This window comes from Morone saxatilis, unplaced genomic scaffold, assembly GCF_004916995.1.
Source record: "Morone saxatilis isolate NCDOM2014 unplaced genomic scaffold, NCSU_SB_2.0 Contig21, whole genome shotgun sequence".
Taxonomy (NCBI): domain Eukaryota; kingdom Metazoa; phylum Chordata; class Actinopteri; family Moronidae; genus Morone; species Morone saxatilis.
Genome location: NW_023339774.1, coordinates 15,565,592 through 15,585,121, shown reverse-complemented (window position 1 = coordinate 15,585,121; position 19,530 = coordinate 15,565,592). Strand labels below are relative to the sequence as shown.

The 19,530-nt window shown below is 41.3% G+C and overlaps 2 protein-coding genes across 2 annotated transcripts in view; one reads left to right on the top strand and one right to left on the bottom strand.

Moving 5' to 3' along the window:
- Positions 1 to 1,462: 1,462 nt before the first annotated feature.
- On the bottom strand, positions 1,463 to 3,264 carry esm1 (endothelial cell-specific molecule 1). The gene is made up of 3 exons (XM_035667937.1): positions 2,772 to 3,264; positions 2,185 to 2,328; positions 1,463 to 2,065 (listed from the first exon to the last, which is right to left on the bottom strand). Exons 1-3 carry the CDS (start codon positions 3,076 to 3,078, stop codon positions 1,971 to 1,973), a joined length of 546 nt encoding a protein of 181 aa, XP_035523830.1. The 5' UTR covers positions 3,079 to 3,264; the 3' UTR covers positions 1,463 to 1,970.
- Positions 3,265 to 5,303: 2,039 nt separating this feature from the next.
- Positions 5,304 to 19,530, top strand: part of LOC118332440 (probable E3 ubiquitin-protein ligase HERC1) — a 40,568-nt gene continuing 26,341 nt past the window's right edge. The window contains 26 exon segments of the mRNA XM_035667724.1: positions 5,304 to 5,382; positions 8,406 to 9,408; positions 10,452 to 10,547; positions 10,661 to 10,843; positions 11,486 to 11,698; positions 11,933 to 12,031; positions 12,174 to 12,270; positions 12,380 to 12,523; positions 12,787 to 12,914; positions 13,314 to 13,458; positions 13,570 to 13,741; positions 14,068 to 14,202; positions 14,448 to 14,613; positions 14,831 to 14,956; positions 15,371 to 15,595; positions 15,786 to 15,938; positions 16,027 to 16,159; positions 16,471 to 16,674; positions 16,865 to 17,086; positions 17,516 to 17,689; positions 17,951 to 18,065; positions 18,252 to 18,369; positions 18,534 to 18,735; positions 18,908 to 19,208; positions 19,314 to 19,359; positions 19,436 to 19,481. Coding sequence (XP_035523617.1) covers positions 8,437 to 9,408; positions 10,452 to 10,547; positions 10,661 to 10,843; positions 11,486 to 11,698; positions 11,933 to 12,031; positions 12,174 to 12,270; positions 12,380 to 12,523; positions 12,787 to 12,914; positions 13,314 to 13,458; positions 13,570 to 13,741; positions 14,068 to 14,202; positions 14,448 to 14,613; positions 14,831 to 14,956; positions 15,371 to 15,595; positions 15,786 to 15,938; positions 16,027 to 16,159; positions 16,471 to 16,674; positions 16,865 to 17,086; positions 17,516 to 17,689; positions 17,951 to 18,065; positions 18,252 to 18,369; positions 18,534 to 18,735; positions 18,908 to 19,208; positions 19,314 to 19,359; positions 19,436 to 19,481 — 4,615 coding nt within the window. The 5' untranslated portion in view covers positions 5,304 to 5,382; positions 8,406 to 8,436.

Below are 19,530 nucleotides of genomic sequence, written 5' to 3'. Positions count from 1 at the left end.
TCTTCTCATGCTATGAATATTTTTCCATGACCAAGAAATGTTTTCTTCATGGGAACAAAGAATATTTTGCCATTTGTGGAAGTTAAGAAAGTAGGGCGTTCCTCGACTTAAGAGTCAAAGATGCCTGAAAAATTCTCAGCACTTTCTGCTCCTCGGTTTGGATATATCATCTTATATCATCATGGGAAACGAGAATTCCTTTTACTCAAAAGACATACTTCTCCCCAGACTTCTTAGCATTTTTACACTGTTCGGAAAGGCTTTTCCCACCTCCTATAAATAAATCCCTCTAATGACATCCTGAGAATATCAACGTATCCTCCTCTTTTCTCCACAGAGCTCCTATTCAGAATTGAATTGACCACAGTGTCTGGGTAACCAGATTTTAGAGACAGGGATGTCATATTCTTCTAGCAATAGTGTATAAAGTGCACACGCAAGTTCTGAAGTTTACATGTCAGAGATCCTCTTAAGTCTTCAGGATCCTAACTCAAAGGCAGCGAGCATTTTATTTGACTTTATTTATTCATGGGTAAGAAAAAACACATCAATCACCCCCCGCATGTTTAAGATTTATTCCAACGTAGATATTACAAGATATTAAAAGACGGAGCCTCATTTGTCTCAACCACTGCCCCAAGCTTTCAAACTTTCTCAATTTACTCGTCTGCAATATGAAATCATGTTTTATGTATTGACTGGTAAAATTGTGAATTATTTTATGTGGCATGCCACTGTAACAGAGATCTGGAGTTCTTCTGTAGAGAATGAATCTATCTGACAGACATCAGTCTCTACAGCATTCATACAACTAAGCCTTCACAGTAATGGACACTATGGAGCAAAGTATATAGTACTAAAAACACTCAGCATGAGGAAGAATTTTATAAGATGAAAGATTATCTCCTTGAAGAAACTCCAGCAAGGATACAACCTTAGATCAATGCAAGATCTCACTTTTGCTTTGGCTATTTGATCACTATTTGTCTTCCCCCTTTGTTTGTAATGTGTCTTTTATTTTACAGCACCTTTATTTGTTAAGCTACACAGAGATGTATAAGTTACAGTATAATCAACTGAATGGTATCATCTACTGCAGCAGTTCTCAACCTCAACCATAACTGTGTCAAGGACCCCTAAAACTGAGTGAGAATAGTCATTATTATACATTTTCTCATCTGTCAATTAAATAATAGTGAAATTAATATATTGCCTATTTTTCTGGGGGAACCCCCTCAAGGACCCCAGGTGGAGAACCACTGCATACTTACATATTTAAATACCACCAACCTTTGCATGTAATTGCCTAAAGCAGTTTGTAATTATTATTAATGCATAATAAAACCACTCACCAGCCTTTCCTCTGGGTTTTAAGATAATGCAACTACTGTGACAAATGATGCATCGCTAATCACGTCAAGAGATAAATTATGCAATGAAAATCAAATGGCAACAGTCAGTTATAACTTTGGTTTAATTGTAAGAGCATTCTTTACATTGGCTGGTGTCATATACATTATATGTCCCATGTCTGCTCAGTACACATAAAATATCATTATGGAAAACTTCAAAATATTTAGTGGACTACAGTTAATCATGAAAAATATTGCTGTATCCAGTTTGAAAACAAATGCAAGGCAGTTACTTGTGACATTAACTCTCATTTTCTCAACAGTAATGTATGAAGGCACACTAAGTGAGAGAATCGGGTCTACACTGAAGCTAAAGACTACAGGATCGTTTAATGAATCTACTCTAGAAACAGATAAAGAGAGATAGAGAATATGAAGAAAACACCATAGTCTGCATGTTTCATTAGAAAAGATGATGGTGTCAAACAAGAACCAAATAAAACTTCCAAATGCTGTAAAAAAGTTTTTCATCGTTTAACATAACAAAATATATCTTTCAGTTCATTTATAAGTTAATGCTACATTTACACTGAATAGATTCAGTCTTGTCAGCACTTGTCAGCGAGGGTTGAGCCGCTTTGGAGCAGTGGATCTGTCTATGTGTTGATCTGTGCTCTGGGCAGTGCTGACCTCTCCTGAGCCCACCTCTCCCCCTGAAAATACAAGTGAAAGAATTTGTTATTTCAGTCAGTTCATTGAGTTTTTTTTACTTAATTTGGTGAGACATTTGACTGCTACCATCTTTATCTTAACAAGTCTCAGTATGTTTTACCTGCTTGTGCCTCAGTCTTGAGCTTGCTGGCGATTTTGGCAAAGAATTTGAGGTTGAGACAAGCGCCTGTCTCCCTGTCACATATGCCACCTTTGCAGTTGCATGTCTTGCGGCACTCAACCCCGTAGGTTCCATACAGACAGTCTGTAAAGAGAGAAAACATTATTTTAGAGTAGTCTGCTTTGTCTCACAGAACAAGCAAGGGAAAATGGGTTAGTGTGCCTGACAGGATCTGGCTCTTATTCACAGTCAACATAATGATAATCAGTGATAAAGAGAAATGGGCCAAAGAAAAAAAAACTGCAAGTTGATAGTTGCAGGAATGTTTAAAGAACAAGCCTGTAATGGGCTAATCATTAAGTTAATTCATAATTACAAGGATGCACAGGTCTGCGTATGTACATATAACAACTGGTTATATGCCAATGCTTATTCACTGCTATAATTCAATAAATAGAGCCTAAAAGACTAGTTATAACATAATGGGACACTGCATTTGGTGCAGCAGGGGATCACACATTTAAAATGCAGCATACAGGCAGAAACAGCACACACTAGGCACATTAAAATACTGAACGCCAGCATACCTTTGCAGATGCCATATTCGTCCCCATAATCGTCTTCATCCTTGTAGAACTCGCAGAATAATCCCGGTCCGCACTTTACCCCGTGCATCCCCGACACTGTGCGGTAACAGTGCTCCCCTCTGCCGGCTGCGCAGACCTGGCAACAGCCGCAGTCATCCAGGACCGTCCGTGTGCACCGCTGCGTCCCGCCGCACCGCTCCGCGTTGCATCTGTCGGGGCAGTTCACCGCGTACTTGACATTGGCGCCCCACGCCTCAGCATCTCGCACTATGAGGGAAGACAGCACTGTGATGAGGAGAAAAGACATCACTGGATGCGGTCGGAGAGGCTTGTGGAAAGAGCTGCTGTATCTCTCTCTCTCTCTTCTTTTTCTTTTTTTTTTTTTTTAGGATGAGCGGTCTCGGGGAGAGAAAGAGAAGAGGACCACCTCTGGAAGACTTGAGTGGAGTGACCTCTGGTTCATCAGGTTGTATGGTTATCTGCGGTGAACCACTTTGTTTTGCACATGACTTGCCCTCGTCAATTTCCTCATTCCGGTGTTGTTGTCCTTTTTTTTTGTCAGTCAGCCCCCTTTTTAGAAATCCGGCTTGGAAGTGGGATTTACTCTGGACCGCCATCCAGGAATTGAAATCCGTGTGACCTGATGTCATAAGTTATCTTTGGTTTGTTATTGTGTTTGGTGAGTGACGGAACCCCCAAACCTCCGATTGCATCAGGTTTGACGTGACTGGCTCGGCTTTGAACCATTACATTTTATGTTATAGGATGTTTTCAGTCACAACATCCTATGACTGGAAATTGTATTGACAACGTTTTAACACAACAGGAGATAAATCAGTTTCAGCTCAATTAAAATCTTGTAGGCTCACATAAGAACGGTAGCCTCTTGAATTTGGGTTGTGTAAATGATAAAAAGTTAAAGAAAAGTGAGAAACTAAAGTAAATAAAAGATAAAAAGCACATGTTTATTTAACACGGCATCATAGGGTCGTATACAAGAAGCAGAAAGAAAAAAAAGAACATGAAATAATTATGGACTACATGGGCAAACACTAAAAAATAAAGCTGTTCCCTTAGCTGCTTTTATCATTTTATTAACCTTTCTAACACTAAAGAACTGCGCAGTGACATAAACAAACAAACAAACAAACAAACGACACCAGATGCATGAGTGCACACAGAGGTTGTGATGCATTTATGGTAAAGTAATGGCACTGCATAGCATTTTTTCCACTAAAAGGACACCCTGGAGAGACTTTATCACATTTTATTGCATATTGGATCACGGTCAATATGATGAAATGCAGCTACTTTATCTTGTTTAATCTATCCAAGAGGGCACTTGCAACATGCGGGCACCAGGAGGAACCAGTGCCACTGACTAAAAGTGACCCATGCCATCAAATGTGACGTATCAACAGTTTAAACCTCTGTCTTGTAGTTATGTTGATTTGTTTTTCATTTTCTCTTCCTTTTTTAAATGTTGCAACTTCTAAAATGTGTAGGCCTATATGTGTTTTATTTCTCTTTTCTATTAATTGATATGTAAGCTGATACAGGAAAAAATATGTGTTGTTATTAGGGAATAAAAGAGACAAGCTATCATTAGATAACAACCAAATTACAAATGTGACTCTAATTTAGTAGGTTAATACAATTCCGTAAAGTTGGGGGACTAGATTAATGAGAAAGGTCTGGGGTCATATGTCCTGATGTCAAATTGTGTAATAATTTGATTAAGGTACTTAGGTCAATGTGCAATACACTGGCTTATTCCGTCATACTTTGACGTAACTTCTGTAATACTGCAATCTTTAAAAATCACTACTATTACTCATATCATTTCTGTCTGTCAAATACTGTGGCATACATTTACTTCTGTCTATATATTGTATTATTATAAAGTACATAGCTTACTCAGACTATTATATTTCTATGTTTTATTCAGTACTTTTATGTATATAGCCTACCTAATAGCCTATACATTTTCTATTCTATACATATTGTGTTAGGCTATATATTGTAATATAATTATTATTTCTCTTCTTTAACATTGTATAAGCACCTTGAGCAACTGTAACAAACTTCCTCCTCGGATTAATAAAGTATTTCTGATTCTGAAAGTCCAAAAACGCTGGATACTACATTTCCCATAATGCAACATCACCAAGGTTGAGAAAGCTTCCTCCAGAGGACATAACCTCATGACAAGTAAACCCATGTGTAAAATAAATGGATTGACTTTTTAAATATCCGTTTTTGTAATATATTTTTTTTCAGTATCTGCAATTATTTTAATATTTCTATGAAGAAAAAAAAAAGTTTTTCAATTTGACGTTAATGATTTTAATATGGGTTTTGGAGTATGAGGACAAATACTTGTTCCCATGTAACACACACTGGACTGTTATGTGCCAAAGAAATAAAAGTTGAAAAATAAAAGACAGATGAATAAAAAAAAAAACATGAAGACAGTCCACACTCCCGACACATGATGGCGGCACCGGTTGGCGTCAGTGTTTGAAACTGAAGCAGACGAACAAGAAAGAGGAAAGAGGAGACGGTTGATATGATATTCACGTCCAAGGGAGACCTCACTGGGACGGGACAGGTAACGCAAACCATTTATCGGCGCGGGGTATTATGTGTCTTTTTTTATACAGTAACTTACTGCTATGTCTGCGGTGTATTTTATGCACACAGTAGAGATCTTAACCTATCTTCATACGCGTGTGAACGAGCCACGGGGGTGTTTTGCTGAGAGCTGTCAGCCAACAAGCGGAGGGGCTTGGTCGGTTTTGACAGCCATGGACCAGACTAACAACTGCACTGCAGCCAGCGTTAGCTCAGCTGTCACCGCAGATGCAGAATAATGTTACCGGTGTTTGTGAATGACACGGCGGACACTGTGTTTCACGTTGAAGTATTTGGTTTTTGTGTCGGTGCGGCGAAGAGGTGTTAATGTAAGGACGGGCTAACTATCCTCCGAGATGGAGAACACATAGCGTTTAATGCTACAAGATGTTGACAGACGCTTTAAACTAAGAAGCCAGACAGGGAAGGTTGGGTAGTGTCGTTAATTGTGAATTAATTGAATTATCCCGTCGCCTGTCATTGCCTTTAAAGCCTACCATAATGACATTGCACCGTTAAATGGACTAACGTATTATAACGGTATGCAGCTTAACATCATTGAAGCTGTGGCCTTGAATGTCACATATTCAGTGCTGACATTAGCAAGTTTGTCTGATTAACAGTCACCCACTGTCACCCATTGTGCAAATGCTTATTGTGGTTGGGGTTGTCGTGGCAACAGAGCAGCACAAGCGTCCTTTTTGGTCCAACAACTTCCTCCAGCTCAGTCTGGATGACTTTCAGGGGACATGTAACACCTCCAGCCGGTCATGGGTCAACCTTTGAGGGGGTCTCCTGCCACCAAGACCCCAGAGAGTCCCCAAAGGGAGGTTGTTAAGGGGCCATATAGGTGGCCAGAACCATCTTTAGAGGCTGCAGGGCTTCAGTCAAAGTGAAGAAGGATAGTAAAGGTGTTCTACTAGTTTAGCTTTGGGTTTTGAGCTATTGGTAGGCAGGGTGGGGAATGAACTTCTTAAAATGTGAACATCATTTAATATTAATCGTCGTGCTTTCATGTCTTACCAGCATTTGCATGGTGGCTGGTGTAAGTTGTTGTAAGGACATAAAATGCATTTGAATTGTGTCAAACAGGGCTCAGGGAAATCCGTTTTATAACATTATACATAAATGATTACGTTACACTGCATTACATTTGTTCAGCAGCTTATTTAGCGACTGCACTCAACCTTGTAAATATAACTCAAAAATGTATTTCTAAAAGGAATCACACAACATGAACTATATTAAAACATGTTGAACTGTTTCAAAAAACAGGCTCAGTATTTATTTATCCATAAGGAAAATACGCATTAGCTGCACCCAAGTTTTGAATTTTACATTTTCTCTTCATAGGTCTTGGCGAATTTTAAGCATGTGTTAAGACTACTTTAAAATGTGTGAATATGTGACATTCAGATACACGTTGACATATCTTTGTGTAATGCCCTCTGATAACACGCGGTGCTGCATGTTTTCAGCCACTGATATTGCTTTTTTGCTGTATGAATGCTATTGATGTTCAGCCTCTAGGCCTACACACTGCCCATGTTTTTATTTTAGTATTTATAGCTTACCGGCTAAGTTACTGGGATATTTTGGCTCAATTTGTTATTTGTAATAACAAGTAAGACAAGACGTGTTTTGTGTGTGTGTGTATATTCTAAATACCTTACATGGGCTGAGATTGGGGAACTGTATAGTCAAGAGGTTAAAATCTGAAGCTAGCTGAGCAGGAAAAAGAGCGAGCCGAACTCAAGAGGTGCCCTGGATGTTTATGTCCTGCAATTCCAGACAGTTTGTAATCAGCCATGGTTGCGCCTAAAATTGCCGGTGGTTGCTTGCTGGTGGTTGTCTGACCGAAGAGCCCATTACTATATCAATGCTTGCTGTTATTTTTGGCCAGAGTGGAAACCATATAGCCCCACAGGCCTCAGGCTAAGCAAGAGAGATGACTCTGGACTACGGTCCAAGTGGCATGCTCACGTGTTTAGCAGCCTGTAGCTCGCGTTCTCACTCTCATCTGGAGATTTCTGTGTTAGTTTACCCTCAACCTGGTGTGTTGCTTGACAGGAATGAACACTCCTAGCCTCTACTCTAGTCTATACTTCAGTAAAGTGGGATTATCACCCACTGAGATATAAATGGTGACGTCCATATTGTGACTGTCATTGGGATTGTTAACAAGTCCAGTTAACAAACCTCATATGAGTAACTGAAGTGCAAGATAAAACCAAAATCTGTATTTCTTTGTTCAAGGAAAGCTGTTTTTGTGAATATATATATAATAATATATATATTATTATTATTTCCACTAAACAGCACTAAACACAGGTTTTATTTGTTTGGAAAGCAGACAAAAAATGCAGACAGGCAGACAGACTGGGGGTTAGGTGGAGTCCCAGGGGTCTTTGCATGGGATTGTATTTCAGAGCATCAGGTGACCAACTTGGAGATGTTGACTATGACAACAGCATTTTGGCTGAGACAGATGAATATGAATGAATTGAAGACTAAAATCACTTCTGAGACGAATCTCTCAGGGCAGGTTTCATTCTTTAACCGGCCATGTTATGAAACGAAGATTTTTTTAAACGATGATAAACCGATACATCCCTTTCGAATGCCACAACAGCTCCCTTAGCCCTCATTAGAGTGGGTGTGTTGATTAGCTGTTACAGTATCATAGGGTGAGGTGGCCTATTTAAGTGATACCCACTGGGCTTATGCCACTAGCCTAGATGTACTGTATGCTGGAAAAGTGCCAACACTAAGTAGAAACCAGACACCTTTACACTGAATTGTAATGGCAGGAAAATGCATTAGAAGATTGGCTTTCAGCAGCAAATGTTGCCTGTAAATTGATGACAGCGATTAAAAAAAAAAAAAAAAAAAAGAGCCATTTCATTATGTTAGTCAAGTGTGATGTGCATGAATTTATAAATCTGGTAATACACAGGTCTCATTAGCTCTGTTAATCATATGTCCTGCTCTGTTTTTCAGGTGTACATCAGAGTATAGATAATGCTCAGACATGGTGCCTTGTCAGACACATGTTTTGCTGAAGTGGCAAGAGCACTTCAATAGCTTGTGGGCAGCGGAAGACAGCGTACAGACAGCCAGGAGGCACGGAGCCGCTGTGCTCTACAATAGGCTCCTTCACAACAAGGAAGCAGTGACTCTGGCTCAGCCTGTTCAAGAACTTGTCGGCCCACGCCTGCCAGACTTCGAGTGCGAGTCCAGTGCCTCGGCGGAGAAGGAAGAGTACCTGTCATCCCTGCTTCACAGCCAGCGATGGCTGGCTCACCGCATGCTGACGCAAACCTCCTACACCTTGGGCCTCCATCACAGGCTGGTAGTTCTGCAGAGGATCTACTACGCACTTCACAGCAAGTACCATGACAAATTCCGCGTGCAGCTGCCCTCCCAGTCCACAGACAGTGGCACTGAATGTGGGCAACTTGAGCTGGCCTCAGAGCCTTGCCTGCCGGGGGGAGCATCCAAAGTCAAGTCGGGTACAGATGTTCTGATAGAGATGGGCGTGAGGACAGGTTTGAGTCTGCTCTTCTCGTTACTGCAGCAGAACTGGAGGTACGCGGCCTCTGTGCACCCAGAGTCGGTGCTGTGCAATGACGTGCTTGCCACGGCGTCCTCTGTGCTGTCTTCTCTGCCACCACTCTCTCTGGCCAATGAGAATAAGATACCGTCAGTCGGGCTGGACTGCCTGGCACAGGTGGCTGACTTCCTGAAGAAGACATCGGTGAGCAGTGGGACCGGCGGGGCGGACCCGACTGGTCGGAGGCTTGCGCTGGAGCTGCTGCTCGGCCTGGCCATGCAGAGAGGCTCTCTGAAGTTTCTACTGGAGTGGGTGGAGGTAGCCATGGCTGCTTCCATGTCCGCATCCACCTCTACACTGTCTTCCTCCTCCTCACTGAGCTCCCAGCAGTCAGCTGGTGTGGGCTTTGATGTAATCCATCAAACGTTACTTCAAATGAGGCAATATTCGGTACGTTATTTGTTCTTCAAATTCGGATGTTTTTTTTTTTCTGGTGTGTTCTCCCTTTTACTGTATGTTTCATTAACTCTTTTCAGCAATAACTCTTATCGACCCAATGTCACACAGTAGGTTGTTGAGAATTTATCAAGCTACCCGTGGACTCATTTTAAATTCCCATGTCCTGACATTGCGTGATAATTTGGATTTATTTGTTTATAAGTTTGAAATGTTCGGACCACAACATGGGATCATCTGGCGTAATATTAACAGAGCTGGTTCTTAAATATCGATGCATTATAAAGAAAGGCAAACAACAGCCTGTGGAAGGAATTCAAATGTTGAAAACACAGTATAAGTGGCTGTTTTCTGCCCATTGGAAATTGTTTATGTGGTTGTTCTGCTTTGCTTTGGTATTTTACTTTGTTTATGGACATACAGATAAATGAGGCCAATTGTCTGTAAAGCAGGAAAATGGCTCTTCACTGCCTCATCCATCCCTGCTGTAGGCTGTCCTTTTTATTCGAACAGTCTCATTTGAAGCTTGCAGTGATGCATTAGTGTGCAGATAAGGATTAAGATTGAGTCAGTCTCCCTGCCCCTCTCTAGTTATGTGTATTGAGTCATCCTTTAGCAGGCTAATCAGCTTTGCAATATTTCTGGACAATTGACAACCAGGGCAGCGTATTGCCAACAACATTATGATTGATTTTGCCCGTTAAGCACATCCTACAGTACATATAATTTGTGGTTCTGTAATAGCTAAAAAAAGTTATTTCTACTAGGAGTAGAATCTAATTTCTTGCCTCCTTGTTTTTCTTGACTTTGCCTTCAGCCTGAACATGCAGTGTCTTGTCACTGTTTTTAGAGACTCTTCTTGTTTTGATATACACTTCTGGTTTGGAAAGAAAGTACACAAAAAATAGCAAGTTAAGGATGCAATAACACTATTTTATATCCAAACGTAATATTTACACACAGTGATCACTGGTTACAGTAGAAACAGACACTATGTTGAAGGACAAACATAATTCTTTCTTCTTTTGTTTTTTAAGGGTTTCCGTGGAGACTCTGTCAATACTCAGGTGCTGAAGAAAGATGCAGATGGACTTTGTCGACTCTCCCAGGCAGCGCTCTGCCTGTTTGAGGAGGTAAGAGAGATTATAGGCACATACTGTAACATTTAGGTACTATTAAGAATTTTTCTACTTACCCACTTTCCACTCACTGATTTTGTGGGCCTCACCCTTCTCCCTTTTGACAGATTTGTAACCTAGCGTCCTACTGCCTGTGCTCCTGCAGCACTGATGCAGCTGCTCCTGGTACAGAGAGCGACACAGTCATGGTGTATGTGTGGGGCAGTAACAGCAGCCACCAGCTGGCAGAGGGAACTCTGGAGAAAATCCTGCTGCCAAAGCTGACTCAGGGCTTTAGTGATGCCCAAATGGTATGGCTACCCATAAGGACAGGACTAACATTTATCTATTTTACAGGTTTACTTATTTTTTTACATTCATTATCATTCTTACAGTTTAGAACATACAATATATTACAAAACTCAAGAATTATTTTAAACTTTGTCTAGATGCTAGAAGCTAGATTTTCTTTTTTTTTTCTCCTCGTCTCATCAGTTTAAAGTATATCTCTCTCAGTCATAGAAAGTCTGCCTCACATTACCCTCATATGTATGTATGTATGTGGCATACAAAGCTGTACTCATGTCCATTTCAAGTCTGTTTTGTTGCCTGTTTGTGTCACATCTGTAATGCGTTAGATAAGTATAGTCATTTTATAATCAGAAATATTGTGCTTGTTGTAATATAAATCACATATACCACAGGCCCAAGTTGATTTATGGCTTTTATAAAACTGTTACAGTATATATTTCATGACATTATGAGACATCCTCAACATTCTTACCTACATATAAGAAGAGCAAAATAACATTTTCTTTCACCTTATAACACCTATACCAGTATCACTGCAGTCTGTTGTACTGACTTCTGTACAGATTTGTGGGTGGGAGAAATTGAAAGTGTGCCAGAAACTTAGAAGCCTATTTTTTAAATATGTTTTGCCCTTCTTTTAGATTGAGGCAGGCCAGTACTGCACCTTCTCAGTATCTGCAGATGGTTCGGTGAAAGCATGTGGAAAAGGCAGCTATGGCCGTCTGGGCCTGGGGGACTCCAACAACCAGTCCATGCCCAAGAAACTTGTGCTGGAGCCACATAGGAACATGAAGAAGGTGTCTTCCTCCAAAGGCTCTGATGGTCACACTTTGTCCATCACTATAGAGGGAGAGGTAAGAAGTCAACTACAATTACTGGTACATATTTCACAGGTTTGCAGATTTATAGACTTTTGACAGTTGACAGTTTTTTCTACTCTATTTTTGTCACATAATATGTTTAAGATTCTTTTAAAAACTAGTTTACAGTACATTTTGATAGCTTTTTGGTATTGTGTTTATGATTTACACTTTTTCACTCACTTCACTCATGAATTGCAATTGTAATTTTCAAACTATTTCTTCCAGGTGTTCAGCTGGGGTGATGGAGAGTATGGGAAACTGGGCCATGGCAACAGTGCTACACAGAAATATCCCAAAATCATACAAGGACCGCTGTTTGGCAAAGTACGCTGCTTGTTTGGGAAAAGATGGATATAGCATGTTTTATATAGAATGTTTGTTCTAGTTTTGTATTTGTGTATTTTTTTAAGCCTAGACCCTTATGTGATCTAGTATCATTTTTCATGTGTTATTGTATCTCTGCTAGGTCGTTGTTTGTGTGTCTGCTGGCTATAGACACAGTGCTGCTGTGACTAATGATGGGGAGCTTTATACCTGGGGAGAAGGCGACTTCGGCAGACTTGGTACACACCTTTATTCTCAAGTTGCCTGTGCTTATTTGTCTCAACAATCTCAGTGAAATTCATCCTCTGGTATGTTAGCAACAACGTCCTGTGTTTCTCCCCTGAGCAGGTCACAGTGACAGTCAGAGTCGTAACGTGCCCACACTGGTGAAGGACATCAGCGGTGTAGGGCAGGTGGCCTGTGGCAGCTCCCACACCATTGCTGTGGCACAGGATGGACGCACTGTGTGGTCCTTTGGAGGAGGGGACAATGGTATGTTGACAGATGACATACAATTTGATTTAAGCCCACAATGGAGCGTCTAGGTCAGTTGGTGAAAATCATGCTTTGAGTGGAAGGTTTTCATTTCTATAAAGAAAATAAAAAAAATCTTGAGCAGAAAATCTAATAAAAATAACACACACTATGTCAATTTCACCTAAATGACAGTAACATAGTCGTATCATTTGTGGTCAGTCTCATATCTTAAGCTAGAGTGAACTAATGCTGGTACTCGACATGACTCATCCTTCCAGGTAAACTAGGTCATGGAGACACCAATCGTGTGTATCGCCCCAAGGTCATAGAGGCCCTGCATGGATTCATCATCAGGAAAGTGTGTGCTGGCAGCCAGTCATCTCTGGCCCTTACCTCTGCAGGACAGGTGAGATGCAGCATTTGTGTCAGACGTGGATTTTTAATGTCAGAATTGCCTAGTATCAATTTTTTCTGGATAAAATTAAGACAGCTCTTTGGCAAAACACTTTACTTTTGTAAAGCTGATCTTCTGACAAATAAGTGAAACGGTTCTTAAAACTTAAAGATTATTGAGCTCTTTCTACATTCTCGTTGTGGAAAGCTTTTATTTTGAAGGAGCATGCTAACAATTGCCATTCCTATTCTTCATCAGCACTTGACATGTTTAGTCCAAATAATATATTTGTATTCGATCACATTCTAAATACAAGGATGGAACACAAAGACAAATAGGTGGATTAAGAAATTACTAGATCGAATATTTATTCAATAATGCATACATTTGTGTTTGTTCCTTTTTATCTAGGTGTTTGCATGGGGCTGTGGCTCGTGTTTAGGATGTGGCTCCTCTGAGACAACCTCTCTGCGACCAAGGTTTATAGAAGACCTGAGTATCACCAAGATCATTGATATCTCATGTGGAGACAGCCATTGTCTGGCTTTGTCCCATGGTAAGTAACCTTCAACCGTTAACAGTCAGTTAAAGTCATAATACTTTTATAGGTTTGTTAATGGTATATTATAATTGTGAATGTGCCCTGATGCTGTTCACCTTTCATCAGAGAATGAAGTGTATGCCTGGGGGAACAACACAATGGGCCAGTGTGGGCAAGGCCACACCTCAACTCCAATTACCAAACCCAAGAAAGTGCTTGGTCTAGAGGGGGTGTCGATCCAGCAAATCACAGCTGGCACTTCTCACAGCCTGGCTTGGACTGCAGTTCCAACAGACAGGTAAAGCCTCATCAGGGTGTTGCAGTCTGCAACTACACTGCTAGATGCCACTAATTCTTACACTCTGGCCATTTAAGCCAGTCTACAGTCCACTTGTGTTTCATTGGTGTTGTGGAAGATATATTCTATTCCTCACCACTGTAAACCTACAGAATGTGATCTCACCATATAAATCAGAGTGGCATCTCTGTGTTTCAACATTTCCATCCTTTTATACTGCTGAACTGTTCTTTTATCATCCCCTGTCAAATCTGTGGTTCTATCTTTTTACTTCTTACACATTTGTGCTGATATAGCTCTTTTTAAGTGATGTGGTCTTTTTATAGGCAACTGGTCGCATGGCACAGGCCCTTTTGTGTCGACTTGGAAGAGAGTACTTTCACCTACCTACGCAACTTCCTAGAAAGTTACTGTGATGGCATTGGGAATGACACTCCCCCTGCCCCATTCTTATCTAAAAGGTATGAAATGAAATAAACACAGCACTCCATAAGTTATGATTATACTGTATAACCTGTTACTGAAGATTCATATTCATAATAGAATCACATGCAAAAAATGTTCTTGTGCTGTTTTGAAAAATTACTTCTTTGTGGCCTGTTGAACTCATCACCACCTACAGAAGGACACATGGACTCCCACACATGCACTTTCCCTCCTATCCACTTAGCAAACACTCGTAATGCTCTCTGCGTGTATTCCTCAGGGACCACCATCAGTTTCTTTTGCTGTGCATGAAGCTGCTGTCCATCCACTTGTCCTTGGCCCATGCTGGGGGCACCGGTGCCATGGTTTTGGGGGCTCAGGGGAGGCCCCTCAGAAACCTGCTCTTCAGGCTTATAGATACCAATATGCCAGACTCCATACAACAGGTAAACTAAAACTCCGTCCCTGCCGATATTATTTTCATAATATGAACTAATACCAGAAAGAGGTCAGCTGCTTATATAAGAACTGTCGAAATAAAAGTGTCAGTGGGCTGTTGGAGCCTATATGTGCTAACTCTGTTTTCTTTATTGCTTGCAGTTAATGCTAACCATTGATATCCATGTGTCTTTATAATGTGTTTATAATCCTGTCCATCCTTAGGCAGTACTGAACACGCTGTCCATTGGTGCATCCCTGCTGCTGCCTCCACTGAGGGAAAGGACAGAACTGCTCCTGTCCCTCCTTCCTCAGGGCCCTCAGAGCTTGAATGTCCTCTCCAAAGGACAGGTATATAAAAAACGTTGTTATAGTAGTGCTGGTTACCACGACCTAATGTGGTTTTATAAATGGTGCATTTTTGTCTCAATACATTATCGGTCAGGAATGTAGCTTTTATAGGTTTAAACAAAGGATGCATTTGAACAATTGCATTTAACTGCCATAAAAAAAGACATGTATTCTGCCTTCGCTACTTGGCTTTTCCTCATTTTATCTATGACTCTGATCCAAATAGTTGGCTAGAAAATGGATGGATGGATGAAGCTAGCGCCAACCTGGAGCGTTGCTAGGCAATATGTGTTGAGGACTGTTTGCTGTAAAACAATATATTTCTTCTCCACAGAAATGTTTTTGGTAACTTCACATTTAAATGATCAAATACTAAACAATTCTCTCTTCTTCTTCCCTCTGTATCGTTCAAAGCGCCTGCAGTTAGACATGGTCCTCAGCAGCCTTCAGGATCAGAGCCATGTAGCTTCTCTACTAGGTTACAGCAATTTTGGGGAGGTGACAGCCCTTGGACCCCCTCTGACACCCGCTGTGTCTGTCCGGCCGCCCTCTTCATCCAGCTCTATTGAAGCCTATGACCCTCTGCACTTAGCAGAGGTGCTGCTCAAAACCCTGCTCCTCAGCATAGGCTTTTATACGGTATGGAAAACAGGACCCTGTAAGGTTTTTGTGTTGGATTTCCTCATTTGAACTAGTAGTGCATTGTTTTCTCTGTCAAGTCCTAATGCGTATTTTCACAAATGTTTGGATATTTTGGTAACCATTGCTACTGTTTGAGTGATGTTCCTACTCCTCCACATGCTTCCTCTTATTGTCTGTGTTCATACAGGAACGGGCATTTGGGGAATTGGAGAAAAACAGTGACAAGCAGCTATCAAGTGATAGCCAGGGACAGACTGATCCTCCTTCCCACTTCCACCAGCTGCTATCTGGACTTCACAAACACCTGCTCGCCCATTGCTACATCCATTCCAGCCCTGAGGTACACTACAGAATCAGCTGTACACCATGTTACTCAGAACTCTGTGGTCATATAGTTGCATTTTGACAGTGATTCTGCTGTTCTGCAGGATGACAGCAGTGTATTGCTGCTTCGTGAGCATCTTTACCTGCTGCTCCCCTGTGCTGCTGAGACACTCAGGAGGTCCACCAAACTGTTGAAAGAGAGCTCCCTGGATAAACAAATAATCAAGAAGCTGCACAGTAAGAATAACTGCTGTCATTGTAACCTAGTTACTCTACTGTCCCACATATGTTTTGTTGTCATGTGAGTTGTTTGCCCAGATCTTGATGGCTCTTTTATTCACAACTAAAATCACTTCCCTGATAATGTTTTCTTTTTCTTTTTTTATTGTTGGGTCAGTCAGCACCGAGCTGTCAGTTGGTTAAATGACAAGCACATATAAAATTTAATTTAATCTTCTATGTTGCTTCTATATCTGCTGTCTATCTGTTTTCCTGTTATTTTTATCTGTCACTCTAATCCTCCTCTCTCATCTCAACCCTTGTCCCAGTGGTGTTGTACAACTCAGTGTCTGGCAGCCTGCTGTGCCAAGTAATGTACTCCTTGCTGCTGCTGCCCTTGGGCACAGTTCAACCCCTCCTCAGCCATTTACTGGCCTTGTTGGAGTGCCTCAATGATTTTAACAGGTTGCTTCCAGAGACAGGCCTCCTGGAGGAACAAGAGCTAGGGATGGAGGCTCAGAAAACCTGTTCAGGTCAGTAAATTTTGACTGACTTGCTTGACCCATAGATTTAGCTGTATTTATATTATTGTTGTTATTAGAGTTTACAGGAGTGTCACGGGTGTAGTTTTTTGCAAACGGATGGCACATTCTTACATTTAAGGTTCTTCTTACTGGAGAACATATGTACTGGTTTCACAACAACAAGGGATCTTCATTACAGATAAAAGTGAAGAAAACACATGCCTTGGACAGCAGCAACAAGAGGAGGAGTGCAAGTGGGTTTGGCTGTTGGATCTGGAACGATCTGTAGCGTTGGCAGTCGGCCGTTGCCTTGGTGGTATGCTGCAAGGCCCGCCGCCCTCACCTCAGGAGAAAACATCAGAGTTCTGGCTATCAAATGTCCTCCTCAGGAACGGCCTTGAGATGGACTTTGAGCAGCTGGGTAGGAAAACATACTGCTTGCTCATCATGCTTTGATATGTGCTAATGTTTTGGCAGATAGACACTGGCTGAATGCAACGTTCATCCCCGGCTTAATGTTGCACCAATGTGTCCACATTCTGTTTGAAACCACAAATAAAAAAAAACACATAATTGGCTACATTACATGACAGTAAGCAAAGAGGTTGTTACGGAGACTACCAATGAGTAAAGAATACTGTTTACGATTTTCGAGACGGACAAAAAAACATAGGGATAGAATGAGGGGGACAACGGGCAACAAAGTTACATGGTATACGTCTTAGTATGCCTGAAGGGCATCTTTAACTCTAATTTAATTTTATTATGTGAATTAGGAAGTAAGCTGTAATTTTATGTAGTTTTCACTTGTTTAATTGTCCTGTGTCCCATGTGATGCTTTGTCCTGTAGACTCTAGCATGGCATGGCTGACTGAGGTGGTACTGCTGGGCAGTAGTGATGCCAGGCTGGCAGAGCTCAGTCTGAATGAGGAAACCAGGACATTACTGGAACTGGCACTGGGATCCTCCAGAGGACCTGCAGGTGGCTTGTGGCGGAAGATGGAGGAGTATGCGCACAGCAAAGGTACTTTGACTTGTTTGTGTTTGTTTGTATGGATGAGGGCATTCTGTTTGAAAATGTATACCGGTAATGTAAAAGTTGATAACTGATAATGGATTAATTAATATTAATATTAATATTATGCAGCTGTATGCATGCACTTGCTGTGATAAGTGCTGCACAATACGTCATAGATTAGTTTGTGAGTTCTGGTCTTTAGGTTGTGTGTTTTTCCTTTTTGTCACTTTGTTGTAACTGAGCTGTGTTGTTTTGCTGTGGGAGCAGAATGGGAGAGTGGAGGCTCTTCAGGAGACTGTTTGTTGCAGACTGTGTGTCGCTGCAGTCTCGCTGCTCTTCTGAAACACACTGGACTGCAGAATGAGGCCTGTTGGCAGGACAGGTCAGTAACATCAATTTTATATTTACTGAACTGCCTCTTCCTGTTCCTTTATTTTGAAACCCTAAAATGTTTTTTCATATGTGTTTAAACTGTCATTTTTAAAGGATGATGTGAATGAATTATTATTGTGTAAGATCCGTACAGGAATGCAGAACACTGCTAATCATCCGTTCTACTTTGAGACAGATATGAGCCCTGTTAGACTCTGTTAGACGTCTATGAAGCAGTTTATAAAATCAGAAGCACTCTGTTGGCCCATAAAAACTCTCCAAGGACGTCACAGGTGCAGACTACTGCCAAACAGGTACCATTGTTAAAATGACTCCACCTTATGTCATAATCCAATATTGCTCCTTTACATTTTTACATTCTATTCAAGAGACAATTTTCTTTCATTGTTTATTTTTCACATAATCTGATTAAAATGAGATAACAAAGGTGTATGTAACACATTTGTTTCAATTGCAGCCCGTTCAATCTCCCCAAAGTCCTGATGCAGACAGGCAAGAACCAAGCACCTCATTGGAGCAGGTGGGAAAGGATCCCGAGCAGCAGTCAAGAGGTCACTGTAGTCGTGAGGTGCAGGTGCCCCCCACCCCCACAGCAAACCACAACCAGGAAGAGGTTGTAGAGGAGGACGCATTTGGCAATAGTCGTATGTACCTGTCAGGTTAGAAATGCGTAACTCTATATCTGCCCTTACTTCAGATAAAAATGTTTTTTGTATCTTGACACTTATAGGTAGACAGACCATGATAGAAATACATAATACAAACACATACACCCAAGTCGTCATCATCACAACACATCTCATCCACAAGTGTCTTTGCTGTCTCTTGCAGAAGTCCTAGAATCATTCATGGCCACACGGGAGGCCATGCAAGTACAACAGAACGTGACGGTGTACGAATCTTTTGGCACTTCCACCCTCCCCAGCAGCATGGAGAGCCCAGTCAGCCCAGAGAGGGATCTGGATCCCAAGCAGCAGTGGGACAAGCAGAGGGATTCTGAGGAAAGCTTGTCTTTCCCTGCTGCCTGCCATCTGGTGGTGTCCCGCTGTCTCTTCCTCCTGCTCGGGGTCAGGCCTGCTTGGGTGGAACCCAGTGAAAGGGAGAATTGTCAGGCTATGAACAACGAAGCAAGGTAGGGTTTGTGTCTGGCAGCATATGTTTCTTTGTTTTGTCTTAGTGCAGTTGTGTTTTCCTTGAGCTGTCTCTGCACTAATTGTTTGCATTGTATCATTTTTAGGAAATCGACAACCGAATTCTTTATGTCTGTTGATGGCCGGAAACAGGTACGTCTCGTACTGTACCAAATTGTGGCCCTACACCTCGTTATCAGAGCTAATGTACTGTCTTTGTCTTATTTAGTCTGACCAATCCAAAAACTCCTTGGGACATTCCAAGAATAAAATGGGTAGGTGGAATATATGAATACTGAATATTTGTGTTATAAATAAATAAAT

What these genes read in the sequence shown, in the direction of transcription:
- esm1 (XM_035667937.1), bottom strand. Translation starts at nt 3,078, where the DNA reads ATGTCTTTTCTCCTCATCACAGTGCTGTCTTCCCTCATAGTGCGAGAT. An exon ending in CGAATATGGCATCTGCAAAG is followed by an intron (nt 2,329 to 2,771) that starts GTATGCTGGCGT and finishes CTCTCTTTACAG; the next exon opens with ACTGTCTGTATGGAACCTAC. An exon ending in CAAGACTGAGGCACAAGCAG is followed by an intron (nt 2,066 to 2,184) that starts GTAAAACATACT and finishes TTGTATTTTCAG; the next exon opens with GGGGAGAGGTGGGCTCAGGA.